This window comes from Eschrichtius robustus, chromosome 10 (genome assembly GCF_028021215.1).
Source record: "Eschrichtius robustus isolate mEscRob2 chromosome 10, mEscRob2.pri, whole genome shotgun sequence".
In the NCBI taxonomy this organism is placed as follows: Eukaryota; Metazoa; Chordata; class Mammalia; order Artiodactyla; family Eschrichtiidae; genus Eschrichtius; species Eschrichtius robustus.
The window spans coordinates 88,462,706-88,487,885 of record NC_090833.1 but is presented as its reverse complement, the minus strand read 5'-3'; the positions used below and the strand labels follow the sequence as shown (position 1 = coordinate 88,487,885).

The 25,180-nt window shown below is 36.4% G+C and overlaps 1 protein-coding gene across 1 annotated transcript in view; it reads left to right on the top strand.

The window, feature by feature from the left end:
* ZNF367 (zinc finger protein 367) overlaps nt 1–25,180 on the top strand; it is a 31,684-nt gene that overhangs the window by 2,798 nt on the left and 3,706 nt on the right. Inside the window, exons 2-4 of the mRNA XM_068553473.1 lie at nt 19,560–19,710; nt 22,286–22,405; nt 23,732–23,870. Of these exons, the coding sequence (XP_068409574.1) occupies nt 19,560–19,710; nt 22,286–22,405; nt 23,732–23,870 (410 nt within the window). The remainder of the gene's footprint in view (nt 1–19,559; nt 19,711–22,285; nt 22,406–23,731; nt 23,871–25,180) is intronic.

Sequence of the window (25,180 nt, the reverse complement as noted above, 5' to 3'; positions counted from 1 at the left end):
ATTTTGTGCCCTCTGGAATATACTTTCATTTAAGGAAGTTACCTAGTTTGATTTGTGATCAGTACATTCTAGACTAAAGGTTGGGAGTTCCAGCCTCCTTTACTTTGTTTTGCTTCTCTAAAGTACTCGTAGTTCTTTTATCTCCATATACATCATAGGTGAATCATGCTGGCTGAGTCTGCTCACTTTTTGGGAAGACAAGTTTGTAATATAGTTGGTGCCAATAACATGCTTCTCTCTACCCCCTTCTCTCAGTGTGTGGGTTAGAGACAATAACAGCTGTGGGTTTGAGAACAACTTTTGTGTTCATTTACTGTCTATTTGATGCCACCTGTCCCATGGGAGGTGTTAACATCTGAGTCCTACACACCTGGTGTCAGCTTTTGCTTGCTTTCTTGTTTGTTTCTGCGCCCAACACTGCCTCCCCGCCTGTGAGGAGAACATCCATCTTCTACCAACTTATTTTGGCCCCTCATCACAAGATTGTTTAGCACTATTGGGATATAGTTATATATTAGCACTGTCTCTTCCCAGGTTGTAGAATTCTGGGCAGGAAGGGAGAAGGTCTAATTTTCATCTGCCAAATGATATTCCAAGCCTCCATATTTTGTGCCCTTTACTCAGACTGCATTCATGAGGTTACTTCTCCACTTTGGGACCTGTGTAGTTTGGCTTCTCTGCACATCCTCAGATACCACTTACCCTTTAGGACCCGCCAGCTGCCTATCCTGTTTCCCCTTTCTATCACCAATCACTTTAAACATCTAGACTGCACATAGCCTTACAAACAGCTGATTAGTACACAGTAGTTTTTGATCAGTACCATGTTTAAACATAACGTCATGTTAACATGTTACGTGAACATAGTAGCCACCATTTGTTATTTATTGCCTTGCAGAGCAAACCACCAGACTCTGTGTTGATTGTTTTGAATTCTTTAATTAATTTACCTTGTTTACCTGATGAAAAAGGATGAATTAGAGAAGTCCCCAAGATTAAGTTAACATCATATGATAAGTGGCAGAACTGATTGGAACTTTTTAGAGCCCTTACTCTTAATCTGTACCTGATATTGCTTCTGTGTTTATCATGTGTGTGTTGACTTTAGGGGTTTATTTATTTGTTTTTAATATTAAGAAGATGCAAGTAGGGAATTCCCTGGTGGTGGTCCAGTGGTTAGGACTCTGCGCTTCCACTGTAGGGGGCATAGGTTTGATCCCTGGTCAGGCAACTAACATTCCGCCAGGCAGCACGGCCAAAAAAAAAAAAAAAAAAAAGAAGAAGATGCAAGTAGACTTATGAAATAATACACACTATTCATAACTACCTATATCTCGATTGAGATGCATCATGAGAATACACACGGTACAATAGATAGATACAAATTAAGACTTAGAAAGTGGTCCAGATAGGTCAAGGTGGGAGATAGAGTTAGGAAGCAGATAATGCGAGCCATAGGAAATTCGGATCTAAATCTGAATTCGAAAAGGGAAATAAGATCTATTTACATTTTCTCATGAAAGTGAGAAGGTACACATGCCTCCCTCTGAGAACTGTTTTTCTTTTCCTTCCATGTTGTATCTGTATAGTTTATTTGAATTTTACTTTGTATAAAAATGTGTTGAGGACTTTTAGTCTTTTTAGTAATCACACGAATATCAAGTTTGAACATAACTTTTTCTAAAGCCTAGGTAAATGTGTACATTATTCTAAGTGGCTTGAGAAATAACTCAAATTTTATTAAATAACTTTAAAGTTATTGACATTGAAAACAAAACATTTACCATGAAATATTTTAGAAAACACTTTCAAAATCACTATCTTCCGGAGGTACTGAGATTGTTTTAAAAATTAAACTTGCTGAAGTATGCAAACATTTTTGGCGATTTATTCATTTTTCTTTTTTCTAGTAGCTTATTTTGCAGCAGTTGCCATATAATAGCAATAGGATGTCTTAGAGTTTCTTTTTTAACTTTACTTTTTTTTTTGCAAATAATCAAGCAGTCTTGACAAGATTTCTCTCTTAAGCTACAGGTACACTTAGTTGCTGATGAGTCAACTCTATTATTGTCAAAATGTACATAGATACATGCTTTTCTTATTGCTAAGGCTAAAATGAAAAGGGTCCTCTTTAAGTGACACTGCTTGTTTTTGTGTATATGCTTAAAAGATGCTATTTATTCATTTGTTTAGGGTATTAGATGATTACTTGCCTTGTTTAATTTTCTTAGTTGAAAGAATGCACTTAGTGAAGTCTTACCTGTATATGGCTGGGATGTTGTATTATGTTGCATTTTTCAGCTCTTTATTTCTCACTTGGAAAATGCAAGTATGATTTGTAGATGAAACAAGATCTTAGAGTTACTGGGAGGCAGCCAAATCGTTAACTTCAAAAAAAAAAAATCTTCCCCCACTATTAAACATGCTTGTTAATTTTTTTTTTTAACTAGAAACAGAGAAAATAGTAATGGATAATCTTAAAATTTTGATACTAAATAGTATTTGATACTAAATCAGTTATTTCAAATTGTAATAGAGTCAACAATATATTTTTATGTATTTAAAAAATATTAGGGAAATGATCCTTTCATGGCAGAGGAGTTGTATTACTAAGGTTTTTAATTAACCTTATTTCATGTTCCATTTCTTTCTTAACAGAACAAATCATCTGCTATTTTTATGGATCATAGATGCTGTGTTTGTTTTACATTTTAAAAACTGTTTAAAGCAATTATTCATGATATGATCATAACCAGCAACAATTTATACAATTATTGTGGAGAATTGATGAGATCTTTATCCCATTAACAAATATTTATTAACAATGTGCTTGAGTTAGTTAGCTTAGGCTAAATCATGCTGCAGAATGAACCTCAAAATCTCAATCTCAACCTAAACAAAGCTCGTGTTATGTATCCTGTGAGGGTTAACAGCAGGTGTGCTCTTCATCCTGTTCACTCTGGGACCCAGGAGGAACATCCCCTACCTGGGACATGTGAGTCTCAAGGCAGAGAGGAAAGAGAGATGGTAGAACCTTGTGATGGCTTTTAGAGCTTTTGCTCAGAAGTCACACATGTGATTTCTATTCACATTTTATTTGTCAAAGCAAAGTCATATGGCCAAGTTGGCTTCATTGGGGTCCACAGTGCGGAAGGAGCAGTGAATATTTTAAAAATATTATAATCTGCCACAGTGCTTTCTCACATTCTTTTCCCTTATTATTATTATTATTATTATTATTATTATTTTGGCTGCATCGGGTCTTAGTTGTGGCACATGGGATCTTTGTTGAGGCATGTGGGATCTTTTTTCGTTAAGGCACGCGGTCTCTTTGTTTCGGTGCTCAGGCTTCTCTCTAGTTGTGGCTTGCAGGTTTTTCTCTCTAGTTGTGGCGTGCGGGCTCCAGGGCATGTGGGCTCTGTAGTTTGAGGCACACAGGCTCTCTAGTTGAGGCATGCGAGCTCAATAGTTGTGGCGCCACCTTAGTTGCCCCCCAGCCTGTGGGATCTTAGTTCCCTGACCAGGGATCGAACCCGTGTGCTCTGCATTGGAAGGCGGATTCTTTACAACTGGACCACCGGGGAAGTCCCCTCACATTTTTTTTTCTTTTTATACTTTTGTGGCAGGAAACACATAACATAAAATTTACCATCTTAACCATTTTAAAGTATTAACTATATGAACATTGTTTTAATAGAACTCCAGAACTTTTTCATCTTACTAGACCAAAACTGCACCCATCTCGAGCTCCCCCTTTCTCCCTCTCTATGGCCCCTGGCAACCACCATTCTGCTTTCTGTTTCTAAGTTTGACCATTTTAGATACCGCATATAAGTGGAATCATGTAGTATTTGTCTTTTTGTGACTGCCTTATTTCACTTAGGATAATGCCCGTAATATTCATCCACGTTGTAGCATATGGCAGAATTGCCTTTTTTAAGGCTGAATAATTTTTCATTGTATATATCACATTTTCTTTATCCATTCATCTGTCAGTGGACATTTAGGTTGTTTCCACCTCTTGGCTGTTGCAGAAATAGGTTTTAATATCTAAGAATTTTTTAGACATGACTTATCCTATAAGATAACTCATCCATGGAGATTGAGCTTTTCTTTCAAGGTGAAAATTGATTGAAGGGAATTTTGCTGTGGCTTATTATCAAGGTTTCAGGCTGATGTTTTTAAGCTTTGGGAAGGCTTTAGGTTTTTATATTGACAGCAGTAAAAACATCTTCAGTTTGGATGTAGGTGTTTTTTATGTTTTTCTTTTTTTCTTCTTTCATTTATATGTGTAAAAATTTAACTTACCTGGAAAGAAAGTTTTTTTCTTCAAGGAAATGCTATTTTAGATTAGTTTTACATACGTAGAAATGTTAAGACAGTACAGGGAGTTCCCATCAACCACATATCCAGTTTCCCCTATTGCTAACATCTTGCATTAATATGATACATTTGTTACAATTAATGAACCAAATTGGTATATTATTAACTAAAGTCCATAGTATGTTCAGAGCTCTTTAGTTTTTTTTAAAATTGAGCTGAAATTCACATAGCATAAAATTAACCATTTTGAAGTATAATTCACTGATATTTAGTAATTCACAATGTTGTGAAACCACCACCTATATCAAGTTCCAAAACATTTTCATCACTCCAAAATAAATTCCTGTATTCATTAAGTAGTCACTCCCTTTTCCCCTCTATAGGCAGTCTCTGGAAAACACCAATCTGTTTTCTGTCTGTGGTTTTACCTATTTTGGACATTTTATTACATGGAATCATAAAATATGTGGCCTTTTGTGTCTGACTTCTGTTACTTAGTATACTGTTTTTGAGGTTCATCCACCTTGTAGCATGTATCATTTCTATGGCTGAATAACATTCCATTGTATATGTATATGTACATATGTATATGACATTGTATCACACTGTCAAACTTTTCCACAGTGGCTAAACCACTTTACATTCCTACTGGCAATGTATGAAGTTTCTAGTTTCTGCACATTCTTGACAAAAAAAACCTTATTTCTACTTTTTTCCTGTTTTTTTTTTTTTTGAGTATAACTGAGTTGGTGTGAAGTCGTATCTCACTGTGTGTGTGTGTGTGTGTGTGTGTGTGTGTGTGTGTGTGTTTAATTTTTTTTCCCTTCAGGCTTTACTGAGATATAATTGACCTCAGTTGTAGTTTTGATTTGCATTTCCCTAATGACTAATGATGTTGAGCATCTTTTCATGGGCTTGCTGCCCATACATATAACTGCTTTGGAGATATGTCTATTCAAGTCCTTTACCCATTTTTTATTTGAGTTTTTGTTGTTGTGTTGTAAAGGTTCTTTATATATTCTGGATACTAAAACCTTATCAGACATATGATTTGCAAGTATTGTATCCCATTCTGTAGGTTGTCTTTTCACTTTCTTGATAATGTCCTTTGACACAAATGTTTTTAATTTTAAGTCCAGTTTATCTATTGTTTTGTTGCTTATGCTTTTGGTGCCACATCTAAGAATCCATTGTCAAATCCAAGGTCATGAATATTTATCCCTGTTTTCTTTTAAGAGTTTTAAAGTTTCAGCTCTGACATTTTGGTGTATGATGCATTTTGAGTTAATTTTTTATATATTGTGTGAGGTACAACTTCATTCTTTTGCATGTAGAAATCCAGTTATCTCAGAACTATTTGTTGAAGAGCTATTCATTCCCCATTGCATGCTCTTGGCACCCTTGTTGAAAATCAGTTGGCCATAGGATAAGGGTTAATTTCTTGATTCTCATTTTGTTTCATTGGCCTATGTCTTTCCTTATGCCAGTACCACACTGTCTTAATTGCCATTGCTTTGCAGTAAATTTTGTAATAGGGAAGTGTGAGTCCTGCTTTGTTCTTTTAAAGTATTGTTTTTTCTACTTGGAGCCTCTTGCAATTCCATGAGTAGAGGATTGCTTTTTCCATTTCTGCAAAAAAGGCCTTTGGGATTTTAATAGGGATTGCACTGAATCTGTATATCACTTTGGGTAGCAGTGGTATCTTATATTAAGCCTTCCAGTCCTAGAAAGGTATCCCATAAGTTTTGATATGTTGTGTTTTTATTTTCATTCGTGTCAAAGTATTTTCTAATTTCCTGTGTGATTTCTTCTTTGACCCATTGGCTGTTTAAGAGTGTTATTTAATTTCCACATATTTGTGAATTTTCCAGTTTTCTTTCTGTTATTTATAGTTTCATTCCAAGTATGTCAAAGAAGATGCTTTGGATGATTTCAATCTTTTAAAATTTATTGATACTTGCTTTGGGCCCAACATATGGTCTATCTTGGGAAATGTTCCATGTGCATTTGAAAAAAATGGATGTTCTGCTGTTTTTATATCTTTGTTGACCTGTCTAGTTGTCCTATCCATTAATTGAAAGTGAAAGTCTCCAGCTATTTTTGAGCTGTGTCTTTTTATTTTCAATTCTGCCAATTTTTGCTTCATACATCTTGGGAGCTCTGTTGTTAGGTGTGCATGTGTTTATAATTGTTATCTCTTTTTCCATCCTTTCACTTTTAAACCTATTTATGTTTTTGGCTCTAAAGTGAATTTCTTGTAGATAGCCTATAGTTGCTTCATTTAAAAAAAAAAAAATCCATTCTGCCAATCTCTGCCTTTTGTTTGCAGAATTTAATCTATTTACATTTAAAGTGATTACTTACAAGGAAGAACTTCTCCCATTTTATTTGTTTTCTATAGTGTTATACTTATTTTGTTTATCAGTTCTTTGATTACTGCCTTCTTTAGGGTTTGAATTTTTTTGTAGTGTACCATTTTCTTTCCTTTCTTGTTTCCTTTTCTGTTTTTTTTTTTTTTTGAATTAATATCACCTTAGCACCAATAGTATACAAAAGTTCTGCTCCCATATATTTCTGTCCCTCTCTCTTTTTGTTATTGTTGTCATAATTACATCTTATATTGTGTTCCCATTAACAAAGATTTATTATTTTTTAATACACTTGGCATTTGTCTTTTATATAGGAAAGAAAAGAAGGGTTATAAGCCCAAAGTGCAATACTTCTGGCTTATGTAGTTACCTGGTGTCGTTTATTTCTTTGTATGGCTTTGAGTTATTGTCTAGTGTCTTTTCATTTCTGCCTGAAGAACTAACTCCCTTTAGATTTATTGTAGGGCAGGTCTAGCAATGAACTCTCTTAGCTTTTGTTTGTCTGGGAATGCTTAATTTCTTCATTTTTGAGTGATAGTTCTGTTGAATATAAGATTATTGTTTGATTTTTTTTTCCTTTCAGCACTTTAAACATGTCATCCCACTGATTTGTATAGTTTCTCCTGAGAAATCAGCTGTTATTCCTATTGAGGACTGGTATGTGTGATAAACTGCTTCTTTCTTGCTGCTTTCAAGAGTCTCTCTTTGTCTTTGTCTTTTGATACTTTGATTATGTCTCCATGTATATCTGTCTTTGTGTTTATGCCATTATTTCTTCAAATATTCTTTCTGCCCTAGTCTCTCTTGCCTTCTGGATCTCCGATTGTGTGTGGGGGGGTATGCTTGATGCTGTGGTGTCCCCCAGAATTCGTGTGTTGGATCCTGACCCCCGAAGATGATGGTGTTAGGAGGTGGGGGTCTTTGGGAGGTGATTAGGTCATGGGGGTGGAGCCCTCATGAATAGAATTAGTACCTTTATGAAAGAGGCCCTGGAGAGCTCTCTTGCCCCTTCTGCCATGTGAGGACACAGCAAGAAGGCACTGGCTATGATCTGGGAAGTAGTCCCTAACCTGACCATGCCAGCACCTTCATCTTGGACTTTACAACTGCCAGAACTGTGAGAAATAAACTTTGGTTGTTTATAAGTTACCCAGTCTGTAGTATTTTGTTTTAGCAGCCCAAATGGACCCATAAGACACTTGATGTCCTACTGGTATCATAGGCCCTGTTCATTCTTTTCTCTTTCTGTTCCTCAGACTGGATAATTTCAGTTGACCTGTCTTTAAATTTGCTGTTTCTTTCCTCCTGACAGTTCAAATCTGCCATTAAGACTCCGTAGTGAATTTTTTTCATTTCGGTTATTGTATTTTTTAGTTTCAGAATTTCTATTTTTAAAAATAATTTGTTTCTTTTTTGACATTCTCTGTTTGTTGAAACAGTGTTCTCCTGGTTTTCTTTTGTTCTTTGTCCATTGTTTCCATTACCTCTTTCAGCATATTTAATACAGTTTAACATCTTTGTCTAGTAAGTCCAATGTCTGCTTCCTCATAGGAGAAATTAACTCCTATGTATGGGAGTTAATATTTTTGTTTCTTTGCATGCTTTGTAATATTTTGTTGAAAACTGGGTGTTTTGAATATTATAAAGTAGTAACTCTGGAAATCAGATTCTTCTCTCTCCTCAGAGTTTGTTTTAGTTGTGTGCTGTGGTTTGTAGTTGTTTGGTGACTTTTCTAAACTATTTTTGTAAACTCTATTCTTTATTGTGTTTGTTCTCTAAAGTCTGTTTCTTTAGCTTTAGTCAGCTCATATTTTGAGAGAGATCTTGAATGCCAAAAAAAAAAAAAAACTCCAAAAAACCAAAACAGAAAAGAAAAGAAAGGGGGGAAAAACCCCTTCTAACTTTGCAGAATGGTCTGTGCTGTAGCTCTCCTTCTGTACTTAGCCAGACTGTTTACAAGTCTGTCTTGGCCTTCATTTCTTGCTTGTGCTGAGCCTAAAGATCAGCCAGAGGTGAAAACTTATGTTCTTTTCAGGTCTTTTCTGAGTATGCTTCCTGCGCTGGGCAGGCAAGGGTGTGGCTTCCTAAATTCCTGTCTTTAGGATATGTGGGCACTTTTCAGTGCCCTAATTTCCCAAGGAATTCTCTCCCCAGCTTTTCCTCCCAGGCTTTGGGTGTGTCTGTGTGCCTTAGTTGAAATCTTTTCCCCCAGGTGGCAGCAAGTCGTTATTGCCCTTACAAGGTTTTTGAGAGATGCCCTCTGTGTAGCCACTTTTCTGCCCAGAGAGAGTTCTAAGTTAGCAAAACAAAGACAAGCATCTTGTGTCAGACCTTCAGGTAGCCCCCAGGCTGGGCAAAACAGACAAACAAAATTCTTTCAGAGTAAAGTCTTCTCTGTTCTTTCTTAAACCAGGGACTAGATTCCTACACTGAGAATGAAGGCAGTAATCTTCAAAGACCACTGAGTGAAGGGGTGGGGCAAGGGCTGTAAAAAGCGCTGCAAAGCTTTCCTACTGTTTTACGTTGCTTGTTTCTTGATTCATTGTTCTCTGAGTTGCTGTAAATTTCTCATCATTTTCTGGAGTTGTGACAAAGCTGATTCTGAACAGTTTTTGCTCGACTTCTTAGTGATCTGTGGAGGGGTGGGCCCTTGGAACTACCTACTCTGCCATTTCACTGATGTCACTCAAGAATGGTTTCAAAAAATTATTTACAGTTATACCTTTGAGATGTTATGGGTTCAGTCCCAGACCGCTAGTCACACAAGCTTTTGTTTCCCAGTGAATAAAAAGTTATGTTTACACAATACTGTAGTCTCTTAAGTGTGCAGTAGCATTATGTCTAAAAATTACCTTAAATAAAAAACACTTTTAAACAATTTTTCTAAAAAATATTGCTAAAAAATGCTAATCACCATCTGACAACACAGGGTTGCCACAAACCTTCAATTTGTAAAAAACGCAGTATCTGCAAAATGCAATAAAGTGAAGCGTAATAGAGACTCTGGGAGGGCTCACGCCAAGGAGTACTTCCCAGAACTTCTGCTGCCAGTGTCCTTGTTCCCACGGTGAGCCACAGCCACCCCCCGCCTCTGCAGGAGACCCTCCAACACGAGCAGAAAGAAGTAAGAACTTGATTATCTGGGCAACAGTCAGCTCTACCCACCACCACTGCCTCCCATCAGGGAACTTGCACAAGCCTCTTTGATAGCCTCATCCACCAGAGGGCAGACAGCAGAAGCAGGAAGAACTACAATCCTGCAGCCTGTGGAACAAAAACCACATTCACAGAAAGATAGACAAGATGAAAAGGCAGAAGGCTATGTACCAGATGAAGGAACATGATAAAACCCCAGAAAAACAACTAAATGAAGTGGAGATAGGCAACCTTCCAGAAAAAGAATTCAGAATAATGATAGTGAAGATAATCCAGGACCTCGGAAAAAGAAGGGAGGCAAAGATTGAGAAGATGCAAGAAATGTTTAACAAAGACCTAGAAGAATTAAAGAACAAACAAACAGAGATGAACAATACAATAACTGAAATGAAAACTACACTAGAAGGAATCAATAGAATAACTGAGGCAGAAGAAAGGATAAGTGACCTGGAAGACAGAATGGTGGAATTCACTGCTGCAGAACAGAATAAAGAAAAAAGAATGATAAGAAATGAAGACAGCCTAAGAGACCTCTGGGGCAACATTAAATGCAAAAAAATTTGCATTATAGGGGTCCCAGAAGGAGAAGAGAGAGAGAAAGGACCTGAGAAAATATTTGAAGAGATTATAGTCGAAAACTTCCCTAACATGGGAAAGGAAATAGCCACCCAAGTCCAGGAAGTGCAGAGAGTCCCATACAGGATAAACCCAAGGAGAAACACGCTGAGACACATAGTAATCAAACTGTCAAAAATTAAAGACAAAGAAAAATTATTGAAAGCAGCAAGGGAAAAACGACAAATAACATACAAGGGAACTCCCATAAGGTTAACAGCTGATTTCTCAGCAGAAACTCTACAAGCCAGAAGGGAGTGGCATGATATACTTAAAGTGATGAAAAGGAAGAACCTACAACCAAGATTCCTCTACCTGGCAAGGATCTCATTCAGATTCGATGGAGAAATCAAAAGCTTTACAGATAAGCAAAAGCTAAGAGAATTCAGCACCACCAAACCAGCTCTACAACAAATGCTAAAGGAACTTCTCTAAGTGGGAAACACAGGAGAAGAAAAGGACCTAGAAAAACAAACCCAAAACAATTAAGAAAATGGTGATAGGAGCATACATGTCAATAACTACCTTAAACGTGAATGGACTAAATGCTCCAACCAAAAGACACAGGCTTGCTGAATGGATACAAAAACAAGACCCATCTATATGCTGTCTACAAGAGACCCACTTCAGACCTAGGGATACATACAGACTGAAAGTGGGGGGATGGAAAAAGATATTCCGTGCGAATGGAAATCAAAAGAAAGCTGGAGTAGCAATACTCATATCAGATAAAATAGACTTTAAAATACAGAATGTTACAAGAGACAAGGAAGGACACTACATAATGATCAAGGGATCAATCCAAGAAGAAGATATAACAATTATAAATATATATGCACCCAACATAGGAGCACCTCAATACATAAGGCAACTGCTAACAGCTCTAAAAGAGGAAATCGACAGTAACACAATAATAGTGGGGGACTTTAACACCTCACTTACACCAATGGACAGATCATCCAAAATGAAAATAAATAAGGAAACAGAAGCTTTAAATGACACAATAGACCAGATAGATTTAATCGATATTTATAGGACATTCCATCCAAAAACAGCAGATTACACGTTCTTCTCAAGTGCGCACGGAACATTCTCCAGGATAGATCACATCTTGGGTCACAAATCAAGCCTCAGTAAATTTAAGAAAATTGAAATCATATCAAGCATCTTTTCTGACCACAACGCTATGAGATTAGAAACGAATTACAGGGAAAATAACTTAAAAAACACAAACACATGGAGGCTAAACAATACGTTACTAAATAACCAAGAGATCACTGAAGAAATCAAAGGGGAAATAAAAAAATACCTAGAGACAAATGACAATGAAAACACGACGACCCAAAACCTATGGGATGCAGCAAAAGCAGTTCTAAGAGGGAAATTTATAGCTATACAAGCCTACCTCAAGAAACAAGAAAAATCTCAAGTAAACAATCTAACCTTACACCTAAAGAAACTAGAGAAAGAAGAACAAACAAAACCCAAAGTTAGTAGAAGAAAAGAAATCATAAAGATCAGAGTGGAAATAAATGAAATAGAAACAAAGAAAACAATAGCAAAGATCAATAAAACTAAAAGCTGGTTCTTTGAGAAGATAAACAAAATTGATGAGCCATTAGCCAGACTCATCAAGAAAAAGAGGGAGAGGACTCAAATCAATAAAATCAGAAATGAAAAAGGAGAAGTTACCACAGACACCGCAGAAATACAAAGCATCCTAAGAGACTACTACAAGCAACGCTATGCCAATAAAATGGACAACCTGGAAGAAATGGACAAATTCTTAGAAAGGTGTAACCTTCCAAGACTGAACCAGGAAGAAATAGAAAATATGAACAGACCAATCACAAGTAATGAAATTGAAACTGTGATTAAAAATCTTCCAACAAACAAAAGTCCAGGACCAGATGGCTTCACAGGTGAATTCTATCAAACATTTAGAGAAGAGCTAACACCTATCCTTCTCAAACTCTTCCAAAAAATTGCAGAAGAAGGAACACTCCCAAACTCATTCTATGAGGCCACCATCACCCTGATACCAAAACCAGACAAAGACACTACAAAAAAAGAAAATTACAGACCAATATCACTGATGAATATAGATGCAAAAATCCTCAACAAAATACTAGCAAACAGAATCCAACAACACATTAAAAGGATCATACACCACGATCAAGTGGGATTTATCCCAGGGATGCAAGGATTCTTCAATATACGCAAATCAATCAATGTGATAAACTGTATTAACAAATTGAAGAATAAAAACCATATGATCATCTCAATAGATGCAGAAAAAGCTTTTGACAAAATTCAACACCCATTTATGATAAAAACTCTCCAGGAAGTGGGCATAGAGGGAACCTACCTCAACATAATAAAGGCCATATATGACAAACCCACAGCAAACATCATTCTCAATGGTGAAAAACTTAAAGCATTTCCTCTAAGATCAGGAACGAGACAAGGATGTCCACTCTCACCACTATTATTCAACATAGTTCTGGAAGTCCTAGCCACAGCAATCAGAGAAGAAAAAGAAATAAAAGGAATACAAATTGGAAAAGAAGAAGTAAAACTGTCACTGTTTGCGGATGACATGATACTATACATAGAGAATCCTAGAGATGCCACCAGAAAACTGCTAGAGCTAATTAATGAATATGGTAAAGTTGCAGGATACAAAATTAATGCACAGAAATCTCTTGCATTCCTATACACTAATGATGAAAAATCTGAAAGAGAAATTATGGAAACACTCCCATTTACCATTGCAACAAAAAGAATAAAATATCTAGGAATAAACCTACCTAGGGAGACAAAACACCTGTATGCAGAAAACTATAAGACACTGATGAAAGAAATTAAAGATGATACCAACAGATGGAGAGATATACCATGTTCTTGGATTGGAAGAATCAACATTGTGAAAATGACTATACTACCCAAAGCAATCTACAGATTCAATGCAATCCCTATCAAATTACCAATGGCATTTTTTACGGACCTAGAACAAATCATCTTAAAATTTTTATGGAGACACAAAAGACCCCGAATAGCCAAAGCAGTCTTGAGGGAAAAAAACGGAGCTAGAGGAATCAGACTCCCTGACTTCAGACTCTACTACAAAGCTACAGTAATCAAGACAATATGGTACTGGGAGAAAAACAGAAACATAGATCAATGGAACAAGATAGAAAGCCCAGAGATAAACCCACGCACCTATGGTCAACTAATCTATCACAAAGGAGGCAAAGATATAAATGGAGAAAAGACAGTCTCTTCAATAAGTGGTGCTGGGAAAACTGGACAGCTACATGTAAAAGAATGAAATTAGAATACTCCCTAACACCATACACAAAAATAAACTCAAAATGGATTAAAGACCTAAATGTAAGACTAGACACTATAAAACTCTTAGAAGAAAACATAGGAAGAACACTCTTTGACATAAATCACAGCAAGATCTTTTTTGATCCACCTCCTAGAGTAATGGAAATAAAAACAAAAATAAACAAATGGGACCTAATGAAACTTGAAAGCTTTTGCACAGCAAAGGAAACCGTAAACAAGACGAAAAGACAACCCTCAGAATGGGAGAAAATATTTGCAAACGAATCAACGGACAAAGGATTAATCTCCAAAATATATAAACAGCTCATTCAGCTCAATATTAAAGAAACAAATACCCCAATCCAAAAATGGGCAGAAGACCTAAATAGACATTTCTCCAAAGAAGACATACAGACGGCCACGAAGCACATGAAAAGATGCTCAACATCACTAATTATTAGAGAAATGCAAATCAAAACTACAATGAGGTATCACTTCACACCAGTTAGAATGGGCATCATCAGAAAATCTACAAACAACAAGTGCTGGAGAGGGTGTGGAGAAAAGGGAACCCTCTTGCACTGTTGGTGGGAATGTAAATTGATACAGCCACTATGGAGAACAATATGGAGGTTCCTTAAAAAACTAAGAATTACCATATGACCCAGCAATCCCACTACTGGGCATATACCCAGAGAAAACTGTAATTCAAAAAGACACATGCACCCGAATGTTCATTGCAGCACTATTTACAATAGCCAGGTCATGGAAGCAACCTAAATGCCCATCAACAGACGAATGGATAAAGAAGTGTGGTACATATATACAATGGAATATTACTCAGCCATAAAAAGGAACGAAATTGAATCATCTGTTGAGACGTGGATGGATCTAGAGACTGTCATACAGAGTGAAGTAAGTCAGAAAGAGAAAAACAAATATTGTATATTAACGCATGTATGTGGAACCTAGAAAAATGGTACAGATGAGCCGGTTTGCAGGGCAGAAGTTGAGACACAGATGTAGAGAAAAGACATATGGACACCAAGGGGGGAAAACTGCGGTGGGGTGGGGATGGTGGTGTGCTGAATTGGGCGATTGGGATTGACATGTATACACTGATGTGTATAAAATTGATGACTAATAAGAACCTGCAGTATAAAACAAACAAACAAAACAACTAATACTAAACTTTCATTGGGTTATTTGTATGGAAATATGTTAATATAAATGTTTCAGACATTACATGAAATTTCTAAAAATCTTATATGTTCTGGTATAATGTTATAAGTCATAATCCTAGTTATTACTTTAAAATGTATATCTCAGAAATAACTAATTTTCTTGTCAACTGCATTATTATGAACTTTCATCAAATCTTTAACTGTGGTCATTTTTAAGTCTTTTGTCATTTACAGACAGTTCTGGGTGTACTCTGATGCTTTTGCAAATATGTTCCTATAAAAGGGTTTCATCTTCAAGAAATTCATGGAAAAGACTCTGACAAGTACAGGTTTCTGGTAACTGACTGTACTGCTGAACTGAATGAATAAGCATTTTCAGAACTCTAATGAAAAACTGATGAACTCATAAAAGTGCTAACAAAAGATCAAGATAAAAAAAATTTATTACATGGGACTGAGTGAACTGATGAGGATGAGTATAATTTTTGTGACTTTCTGTTTGAATTAAGAAAAAGAAATCCCACAAGGACTCAGAGGCAAAGAATATACAAATCAATTTTCACTGCAAAGTAAAGGAGCTGCTACAGTGGAGGATTACTGGACTGAATGTCAGTATTATGACATAGTATGAGTGTGTTTCATGTTTGGTAATTGCAATCATTGTTGCTTTTGTTGTGGTCATCCATGTACAATGCTTGATGTCAGTCTATTTATCTCTTGTAAAAATAAAATACAGTGTGTGTGGGTGTGAAAGAAGAAAAAAACAAACAAACAAAAAAAACAAAACAAAAAAAAATAAAGTAATACTGCCTGGTACCCATAAAAAAAAAATCACATTTTATAGTAAACTAAGTGTTACATAATATTTGTCACAATGGTGACTTAATTTATTGGTAAGAACAAATTTTATCCATTTTGACGAGGTAAAATTTGGACCAAATGAGTGAAGAATAATTTGAGGGTCAATGGCCTAACATTCAAAATTTTTTCCCCATGAAATACAGGACAATTCACTCATGGACTTTGGGTGTTTCTTGGAAAATAATACCAGCATAGTATATATTTTATATCAGTTTAAAAGCTCAAGTTCTACAAAATTGAGTTAAAAGACTTTCACCTGTGCTACTATGCTGTCCTAAACATCATACAAATCATTTTTGGTAGAGGTACTTTTTCATTTTTCTTCAACATTGAGATGACGTTGCTGGAACTAGAACAAACACAAACAGATTATCCAACAACTGCAAAGAATAAATATGGTGTGACCATCCAATGGGAATAAGCACCACAAGAAAAGTAAATTGCAGTCATTATATTCGGGAGCACTGTTGTTTGTTTGTTTGTTTGTTTGGTGCTGCTCAGGATATATGTTCGCGCTCTGCTGTACTTTAATATATGACATTTTCTAAGACATATTTAGTTACAGTTCTGGCACAGATGTTATAAAGCCCCCCCTTGCATACAAGAGTAAAAAAAAAAAAAAAGAAATGAAATAGAAACAAAGAAAACAATAGCAAAGATCAGTAAAACTAAAAGGTGGTTATTTGAGAAGATAAACAAAATTGATAAACCATTAGCCAGACTCATCACGAAAAAGAGGGAGAGGACTCAAATCAATAAAATTAGAAATGAAAAAGGAGAAGTTACAGCAGACACTGCAGAAATACAAATCATCCTAAGAGACTACTACAAGCAACGCTATGCCAATAAAATGGACAACCTGGAAGAAATGGACAAATTCTTAGAAAGGTATAACCTTCCAAGACTGAACCAGGAAGAAACAGAAAATATGAACAGACCAATCACAAGTAATGAAATTGAAACTGTGATTAAAAATCTTCCAACAAACAAAAGTCCAGGACCAGATGGCTTCACAGGTGAATTCTATCAAACATTTAGAGAAGAGCTAACACCCATCCTTCTCAAACTCTTCCAAAATATAGCAGAGGGAGGAACACTCCCCAACTCATTCTATGAGGCCACCATCACCCTGATACCAAAACCAGACAAAGATACTACAAAAAAAGAAAATTACAGACCAATATCACTGATGAACATAGATGCAAAAATCCTCAACAAAATACTAGCAAACAGAATCCAACAACACATTAAAAGGATCATACACCATGATCAAGTGGGATTTATCCCAGGGATGCAAGGATTCTTCAATATAAGTAAATCAATCAATGTGATACACCGTATTGACAAATTGAAGAATAAAAACCATATGATCATCTCAATAGATGCAGAAAAAGCTTTTGACAAAATTCAACACCCATTTATGATAAAAACTCTCCAGGAAGTGGGCATAGATGGAACCTACCTCAACATAATAAAGGCCATATATGACAAACCCACAGCAAACATCATTCTCAATGGTGAAAAACTGAAAGCATTTCCTCTAAGAATAGGAATAAGACAAGGATGTCCACTCTCACCAGTATTATGCAACATAGTTTTGGAAGTCCTAGCCATGGCAATCAGAGAAGTAAAAGAAATAAAAGGAATACAAATTGGAAAAGAAGAAGTAAAACTGTCACTGTGTGCAGATGACACGATACTATACATAGAGAATCCTAAAGATGCCACCAGAAAAATACTAGAGCTAATTAATGAATTTGGTAAAGTAGCAGGATACAAAATTAATGCACAGAAATCTCTTGCATTCCTATACACTAATGATGAAAAATCTGAAAGAGAAATTATGGAAACACTCCCATTTACCATTGCAATAAAAAGAATAAAATACCTAGGAATAAACCTACCTAGGGAGACAAAAGACCTGTATGCAGAAAACTATAAGACACTGATGAAAGAAATTAAAGATGATACCAGCAGATGGAGAGATATACCATGTTTTTGGATTGGAAGAATCAATATTGTGAAAGTGACTATACTACCCAAAGGAATCTAGAGATTCAATGCAACCCCTATCAAATTACCAATGGCATTTTTTATGGAAGTAGAACAAAAAAATCTTAAAATTTGTATGGATACACAAAAGACCCCGAATAGCCAAAGCAGTCTTGAGGGAAAAATACGGAGCTGGAGGAATCAGACTCCCTGACTTCAGACTATACTACAAAGCTACAGTAATCAAGACAATATGGTACTGGGACAAAAACAGAAACATAGATCAATGGAACAAGATAGAAAGGTCAGAAATAAACCCATGCACCTGTGGTCAACTAATCTATGACAGAGGAAGCAAGGATATACAGTGGAGAAAAGACAGTCTCTTCAATAAGTGTTGCTGGGAAAGCTGGACAGCTACATTTAAAAGAATGAAATTAGAATACTCCCTAACACCATACACAAAAATAAACTTAAAATGGATTAGAGACCTAAATGTAAGACTGGACACTATAAACTCTTAGAAGAAAACATAGGAAGAACACTCTTTGACGTAAACCACAGCAAGATCTTTTTTGATCCACCTCCTAGAGTAATGGAAATAAAAATAAATAAATAAACAAATGGGACCTAATGAAACTTGAAAGCTTTTGCACAGCAAAGGAAACCATAAAAAAGACGAAAAGACAACCCTCAGAATGGGAGAAAATATTTGCAAACGGACGAAGGATTAATCTCCAAAATATATAAACAGCTCATGCAGCTCAATATTAAAAAAACAAACAACCCAATCCAAAAATGGTCAGAAGACCTAAATAGAAATTTCTCCAAAGAAGACATACAGATGGCCAAGAAGCACATGAAAAGCTCAACATCACTAATTATTAGAGAAATGCAAATGAAAACTACAATGAGGTATCACCTCACACTAGTTAGAATGGGCATCATCAGACAATCTACAAACAACAAATGCTGCAGAGGGTGTGGAGAAAAGGGAACCCTCTTGCACTGTTGGTGGGAATGTAAATTGATACAGCCACTATGGAGAACAGTATGGAGGTTCCTTAAAAAACTAAAAATAGAATTACCATATGATCCAGCAATCCCACTACTGGGCATATACCCAGAGGAAAACATAATTCAAACAGACACATGCACCCCACTGTTCATTGCAGCACTATTTACAATAGCCAGGTCATGGAAGTAACCTAAATGCCCATTGACAGACTAATGGATAAAGAAATGTGGTACATATATACAATGGAATATTACTTAGCCATAAAAAGGAACGAAATTGGGTCATTTGTAGAGATGTGGATGGATCTAGAGACTGTCATACGGAGTGAAGTAAGTCAGAAAGAGAAAAACAAATATCGTATATTAACGCATATACATGGAACCTAGAAAAATGGTACAGATGAACCGGTTTGCAGGGTAGAAACTGAGACACAGATGTAGAGAACAAACATATGGACACCAAGGGGGGAAAGCGGTGGTGGGGGTGTGGTGGTGGTGTGATGAATTGGGCGATTGGGATTAACATGTATACACTGATGTGTATAAAATTGATGACTAATAAGGACCTGCTGTATAAAAAAGTAAATAAAATTCAAAAATTGAAAAAAAAAGTGAAGCATAATAAATAAGGTATGCCTGTATTATGATATTTTGTTTTAATGAGTGGAGTCCAAGAAATTATATTAATGTTTTTGCAAATTGTTAACAGGATGGAATCCGACGTGGTAGACCCAGAGCAGATACTGTACGGGATTTAATAAATGAAGGAGAGCAGTCGTCCAGCAGAATACGTTGTAACATCTGTAATAGGGTGTTTCCACGGGAGAAATCGCTCCAGGCTCACAAAAGGACTCATACAGGTAAGCTGAGCAAATTTACGGAGTGCCAAAAGTGATACTTAACTGAAAGCTGATTTGATGTTTGGGCCTATAAATTAATTTTTAGTTATCTTACATTTCCTTATTGTAAAGTTTTTAAAACAGGCACTGTGTAGTCAGCTTCTCTTTTGGTGGGGAGGGATAGTTTTCTGAACATTGATACCATGTGATTTCTAAAGTTATCATGGTAATTAATGTAGTTGTCACAGGAATGTTATTACTAAATTTGGTTCTATCCTTCTATGTACCCGAATTTTACTTGATATGCCCTTAAGTTGTCTGTATAATTGTTAAAACTGATTTGTAGGCCAAATCCTAAATCAGTTATAGTCAAGTTTTTAATAGAATTTCTACAGTCCTCAATGTATTTGACCTAACTATTAAATCTAAGGTGAAGTATAATTTTTCAGAATTAAGTGTATTGTAGGTAGCTATCCCAAGACTATCATATATCTTTATTTGTGTGGAGAAGTTATACTTGCATTTAAAATACCATAAAAATACCATATAGAGAGCAAAAAGATAGTATAAAGAGGGCCTTGTTCTTTCCATAGAGAAAGTTGGTCCCACCCAGAAGGAGCCATGTGGTTCTAATAATGATATCAAATAATTTACAGATGAGGAAACTGAGGCATGAAAACACCCAATTACCACTGACTTACAACTTCTCATACCCTTAATTCTAGAACTACACTGGCCAGTATAGTAGCACATGTGGCTCTTGAGCACTTGAAATGTGGCTAGTCTAAACTGAGATGAGCAGGATGTTTAAAATACACTTAGTATGAAAAAAAGAGAGTAAATGATACCCTTAATAATTTTTGATAATGATTACAAATTGAAATGATAGAATTTTAGATATATTGCGTTAAATAAAGTATATTATCAATTAATTTCACCTGTTTCTTTTTACTTTGTTAATGTGGCTACCAGAAATGGTTCTCATTCTATTTCTGTTGGTCAGTATGGGTCTAGAACTTGGGCTTTTAACCCTTAGTCCCCTGTTTGTTCCAGTATGTTTATGGTCATCACCTGTTTCTTTTTTCTTTCCGTTTTTGAAAAGATATATTTTAAGGGTATGCTAGAATACAGTTTTCTTAGCTAAATCCCTGAAAAAGGGTAAAATTTTAATTTTGAATCATTATAAACTAAGGTGGCCAAGATGTTTTGACTTTAGGTATCATTCAGTAAAACTATTATTGAATGAATATCTGATTTTGAGAATTTTTGTATTTTTTCAATCTACTTAGTCTGAAATAACTCCAAATAACTGGTACACAGCTGTAGAGTACATGTTGCCAGTGTGAAATCAGTTGCCAAGATTCAAGACCATGTGGCATAATAAAAAGGTGCCTGAGTCCCAGTCCTGATCTACCACTAACCCATTGTGTGTCACCCAGTACTTCCAGGCTTACTACACTGTATGCCAGGGAACTGAGCCGAAGATCTCCATGCTATAGTTAAGCTCTAATAGTATATGCTTTGTAAAAGGTTTTTGTCTTACTTTATCCTATGTTTATTAACTTGTGTCCAACTGTCACATTCATTTAGTACATTTCTAAATAATGAGAAATTTAGGGAAGACTCATTACTGTTCTTTGAGTCATATGGGAAGAACCAGTATATAATTGTTGACCAAAGAATGTTTATTCAAGAAATAATAAGTTTACTCATGATTGAAAAACAACCTTTTTGAGTACTTTCTTTATCCTAGCACTGTGTTGTATTTAGAAATTGAAATGGAGTACAAGGTGTTACGCATCTTTGTATAAGGAGAGTACCATGATACATAAACAACATAGACACTAAGTTAGTGAAGGGATATGTAGCTTAATATTTGGAGGCGGGGGTTGGGGGGTAGGTAGGAGTTTTACTGAGACTACAGGATTGGGAAGATTTGAATGGGCAGAAAAGATAGGGATTTCAAGGAGAAGATGGGGAACTGCCTCATGGCTGGAATGAATCTCCAAGAGGGAAGTAAAGATAAACCCTGCTCCCTAACCTAGTAGCTATAGTGCAGGTATTAGAGGACCATTTAAAAATCAGCAGATAATTTTCAGTTGTTCAAGGAGTATAGTAGGGTTTGGGGTAATTTTAGAGGGTAGTTGCATGGCAGCTATTCTGGAAGTGCTGTGCAGGTCAGAGACTAGAGGCCTGCCAGGGTTCATTCTAGGTGGGAGGGGCTACCAGTCTGACCAGGGGAGGTGGCAGTGGGAAGGCAGGAGTGGCAGACATGTTAAAGAATCAGCAAGAAGAGCTAGCGATTTGGATTGTGGGGCGAAAATATGGAACAAGTTGAAGATGATAACTTCAAGGATTTGAACCTGGGTACCTAAAAGCTCAACGCCTAAAGAAAATATTGTGCTTCCAAGTGGATAGATGCTTCATATCATTGAAGTGTGCCCTTAGCACTTCCACTTGCAGCTCTGCACAGGCTGTGACATGTTTTAATTGTTGTTTGCAGTCGTAACTTACATAAAGGTTGATTCTCTCTCCCTGCCCCTTCCCCTTCTCACCTTATTGTCTCAGAAATAATATATAACATCTGTCTACTTAGGTGAGAGACCCTATCTGTGTGACTATCCAGACTGTGGAAAAGCCTTTGTTCAAAGTGGACAGCTCAAAACCCATCAGCGTCTTCACACCGGAGAAAAACCTTTTGTTTGTTCAGAAAATGGTATGGTGTTAGGAGTTAAGTTTATGGAATAGCTAGTTGGGAGTTAAAATATCTTTTGCTTGAATTTTTGGGAAGCGAGATTTTTGAGAAAGATTTAATCAAACCTCATAAGTTTTCCTCCTTGTTAATTGTGATCCATGCTCGATTTCCAGGAAATGACTGATTTTTAAATAAAGTATTCTTTTTAGGTGAAAATCTTAAAGGGCAATTAAAAATGCTATATCCAGTTGTATGCTGTAGGAAAATCTATACAAGTAAATACAGCCTTTAGAGTAGGCTTTTACTTTGGTTTTAAATTTTAACTGTTAAACTGAAAGAAGCACATTATTGTCGAAATTTTCAGTACAGGAGGAGCGGGGGTGGGGTGGATTTTACCAGCTCAACACTGCTACTGTTGGTCATTTCATAGTTTCTTAAGCTGTTTTTCTTATGTACATTTTTACACAGTTATATTTGAAATTCAGTACAGTTTTGTTCTGTTTCTCCGTGGTTTTCTTTTTTTCTTTTTTTTTAATAGATCTTTATTGGAGTATAATTGCTTCACAATACTGTGTTTCTGTTGTACACCAAAGTGAATCACCCATATGTAAACATATGGCCCCATATCCCCACCCTCTTGAGCCTCCCTCCCACCCTCCCTATCCCACCCCTCTAGGTCATCGCAAAGCACTGAGCTGATCTCCCTGTGCTATACTGCTGCTTCCCACTAGCTAACTATTTTATATTCGGTAGTGTACATATGTCGGTGCTATTCTCACTTTGCCCCAGCTTTCCCCTCCCATCCCGTGTCCTCAAGTCCATTCTCTATGTCTACATCTTTATTCCTGCCCTGCAACTAGGTTCATCAGTACCATTTTTTTTTTTCAGATTCCATATATATGTTAGCATATGAACAATGATTGCCTCAATGTTAGTTATTAAATATTTAATTTGTTTTTAAAATTTGCTTGTTACCAACAAACATGAGGGGCATGTTTTCCTACTTAAACTTTTGTTTACCTTTTGGGATTTTTTTTATGCTAGAGTCCAAGAATGAAATTCCTAGGTCAGAGATTTTGAACATTTTTATGACTTGTGCTAATAAATCACTTTCCAGTGGGGTTGAATGCATTTACATTGCGATGACCAAGGTGAAAGAGCCGTCTTCACATTCCTCTCAATGGCATTGATAATATCAGCTTAGGGTTATTTTTTTTTCTCCTCAAGTTATAGAATGATAAATTTCATCATCTTAATTTACTTTTCTCGGATACCAGTGAAACTGAACATTTTCCATGTCTGCTGGATGTCCAGATTCTGATAACTGTTTCCTTCTGTGTTTTGAAGGCTGCCTAAGCAGATTCACCCATGCAAACCGCCACTGTCCGAAGCACCCTTATGCCAGGCTGAAGCGAGAGGAGCCCACAGATGCTCTCAGTAAGCCCCAGGCTGTGGACAACCAGGCTGCCGCCGAGTGGTTGGCAAAGTAAGGCTCTCTCTGGAGTCTACTGCAGAACACTGCCCAGTGTGTGGGTTGAAGTTGGGGACTTTGACAGTTCATTCAGTTTAAATAAGTCGCTCTTCTACACATTTTATAAAATAACTTGAAATGGCACTTTGTTTTCTGAAACCACAGAATTGTTAGGAGTTTTATTTGGATCTGTGTGATAGAAAACTACTATATGATATATTAATTAGTCTGAGTGCTCAGACCACAATTTATTTTAAAAGCAAGAGTTTACCCCATTTGAAAAGAATGTTTTTTATGTATTGTATTTCATTTGTCATTAATGCAGTCCCTCTTCATTTTCTTTATATTGGATTTAGCTACGTGTTGATTATTAGAGGGATAGAGACTAGATGTTATTCTAAAGTAAAATTCCAAAAAGCACCCAGTTTAATTTTTTTAATGGCAACAACGGCACCAGTATAAAAACATTTCTCTAAGGATATTTTGATTTAAGGAGTCATCTATCACATACACACTAGCAGCAGCTGACTGTGCCGCTCCCTAGCTTCACTGGCTTCCTCTGTACTGAGGATAAAGTCTAGAATCCCTAATTGTGTTGCTGTGGCTCTGCCTCCCTCTAGCAACACAGCTGTCTCCAGCCACCCGGGCTCCTTGTCTCTCAACAGCACTATTGCTGTTGTTTCCAGGCCTTTGTGCTCACTTCCCTGTTCATTTAGCCACTCTGCTCATTCTTCATTTCTTACTCAGGTTAAACATTACTTCAGGAAGTTCTTCCCTAACCTGCCTACTAACCCCCAAAACAAACAAGGTTAAATCCACTTAATAGATGCTTTTATAACACATTGTATTTTCCCTCTCAAAACCTCCTTCGCACATTTACTTGTTCAGTGGCTATCTTCCCTGCTGGATCGTAAGCTCCACAAGGACAGGGAATATATTTGTCCCGAGTACTGCATCACTTCCTTCCTCCCTCTTCCTCCTGCCTGGCCCCCACTGCCCCATTATATCTAATTTTGCCCAAGCCAGAAACTTATTAGTCATCCTTGTGTTTATTCTTTTTCTCCCATCTACTCAGTGACCAACCTATGGATTCTACTTCCTTAACAATTATCAGATTCAGCCACTTCAGTCTTCTCAATCCATTCTCCATGCTGCTGCCAGAGGAGTCTTTCTAAAATGCTAATATGATGCTCAATATTAAGTCTAAGCCCTTTATTATAGCATTCAAAGCCCTTCGTTACCCAGTCCTTGCTGACCTTGCTAAGGTATTTTGCTATTTTGCTATTTTCCTTTTTTAGTTGTCCTTCAAGTCATACTGAACTGTT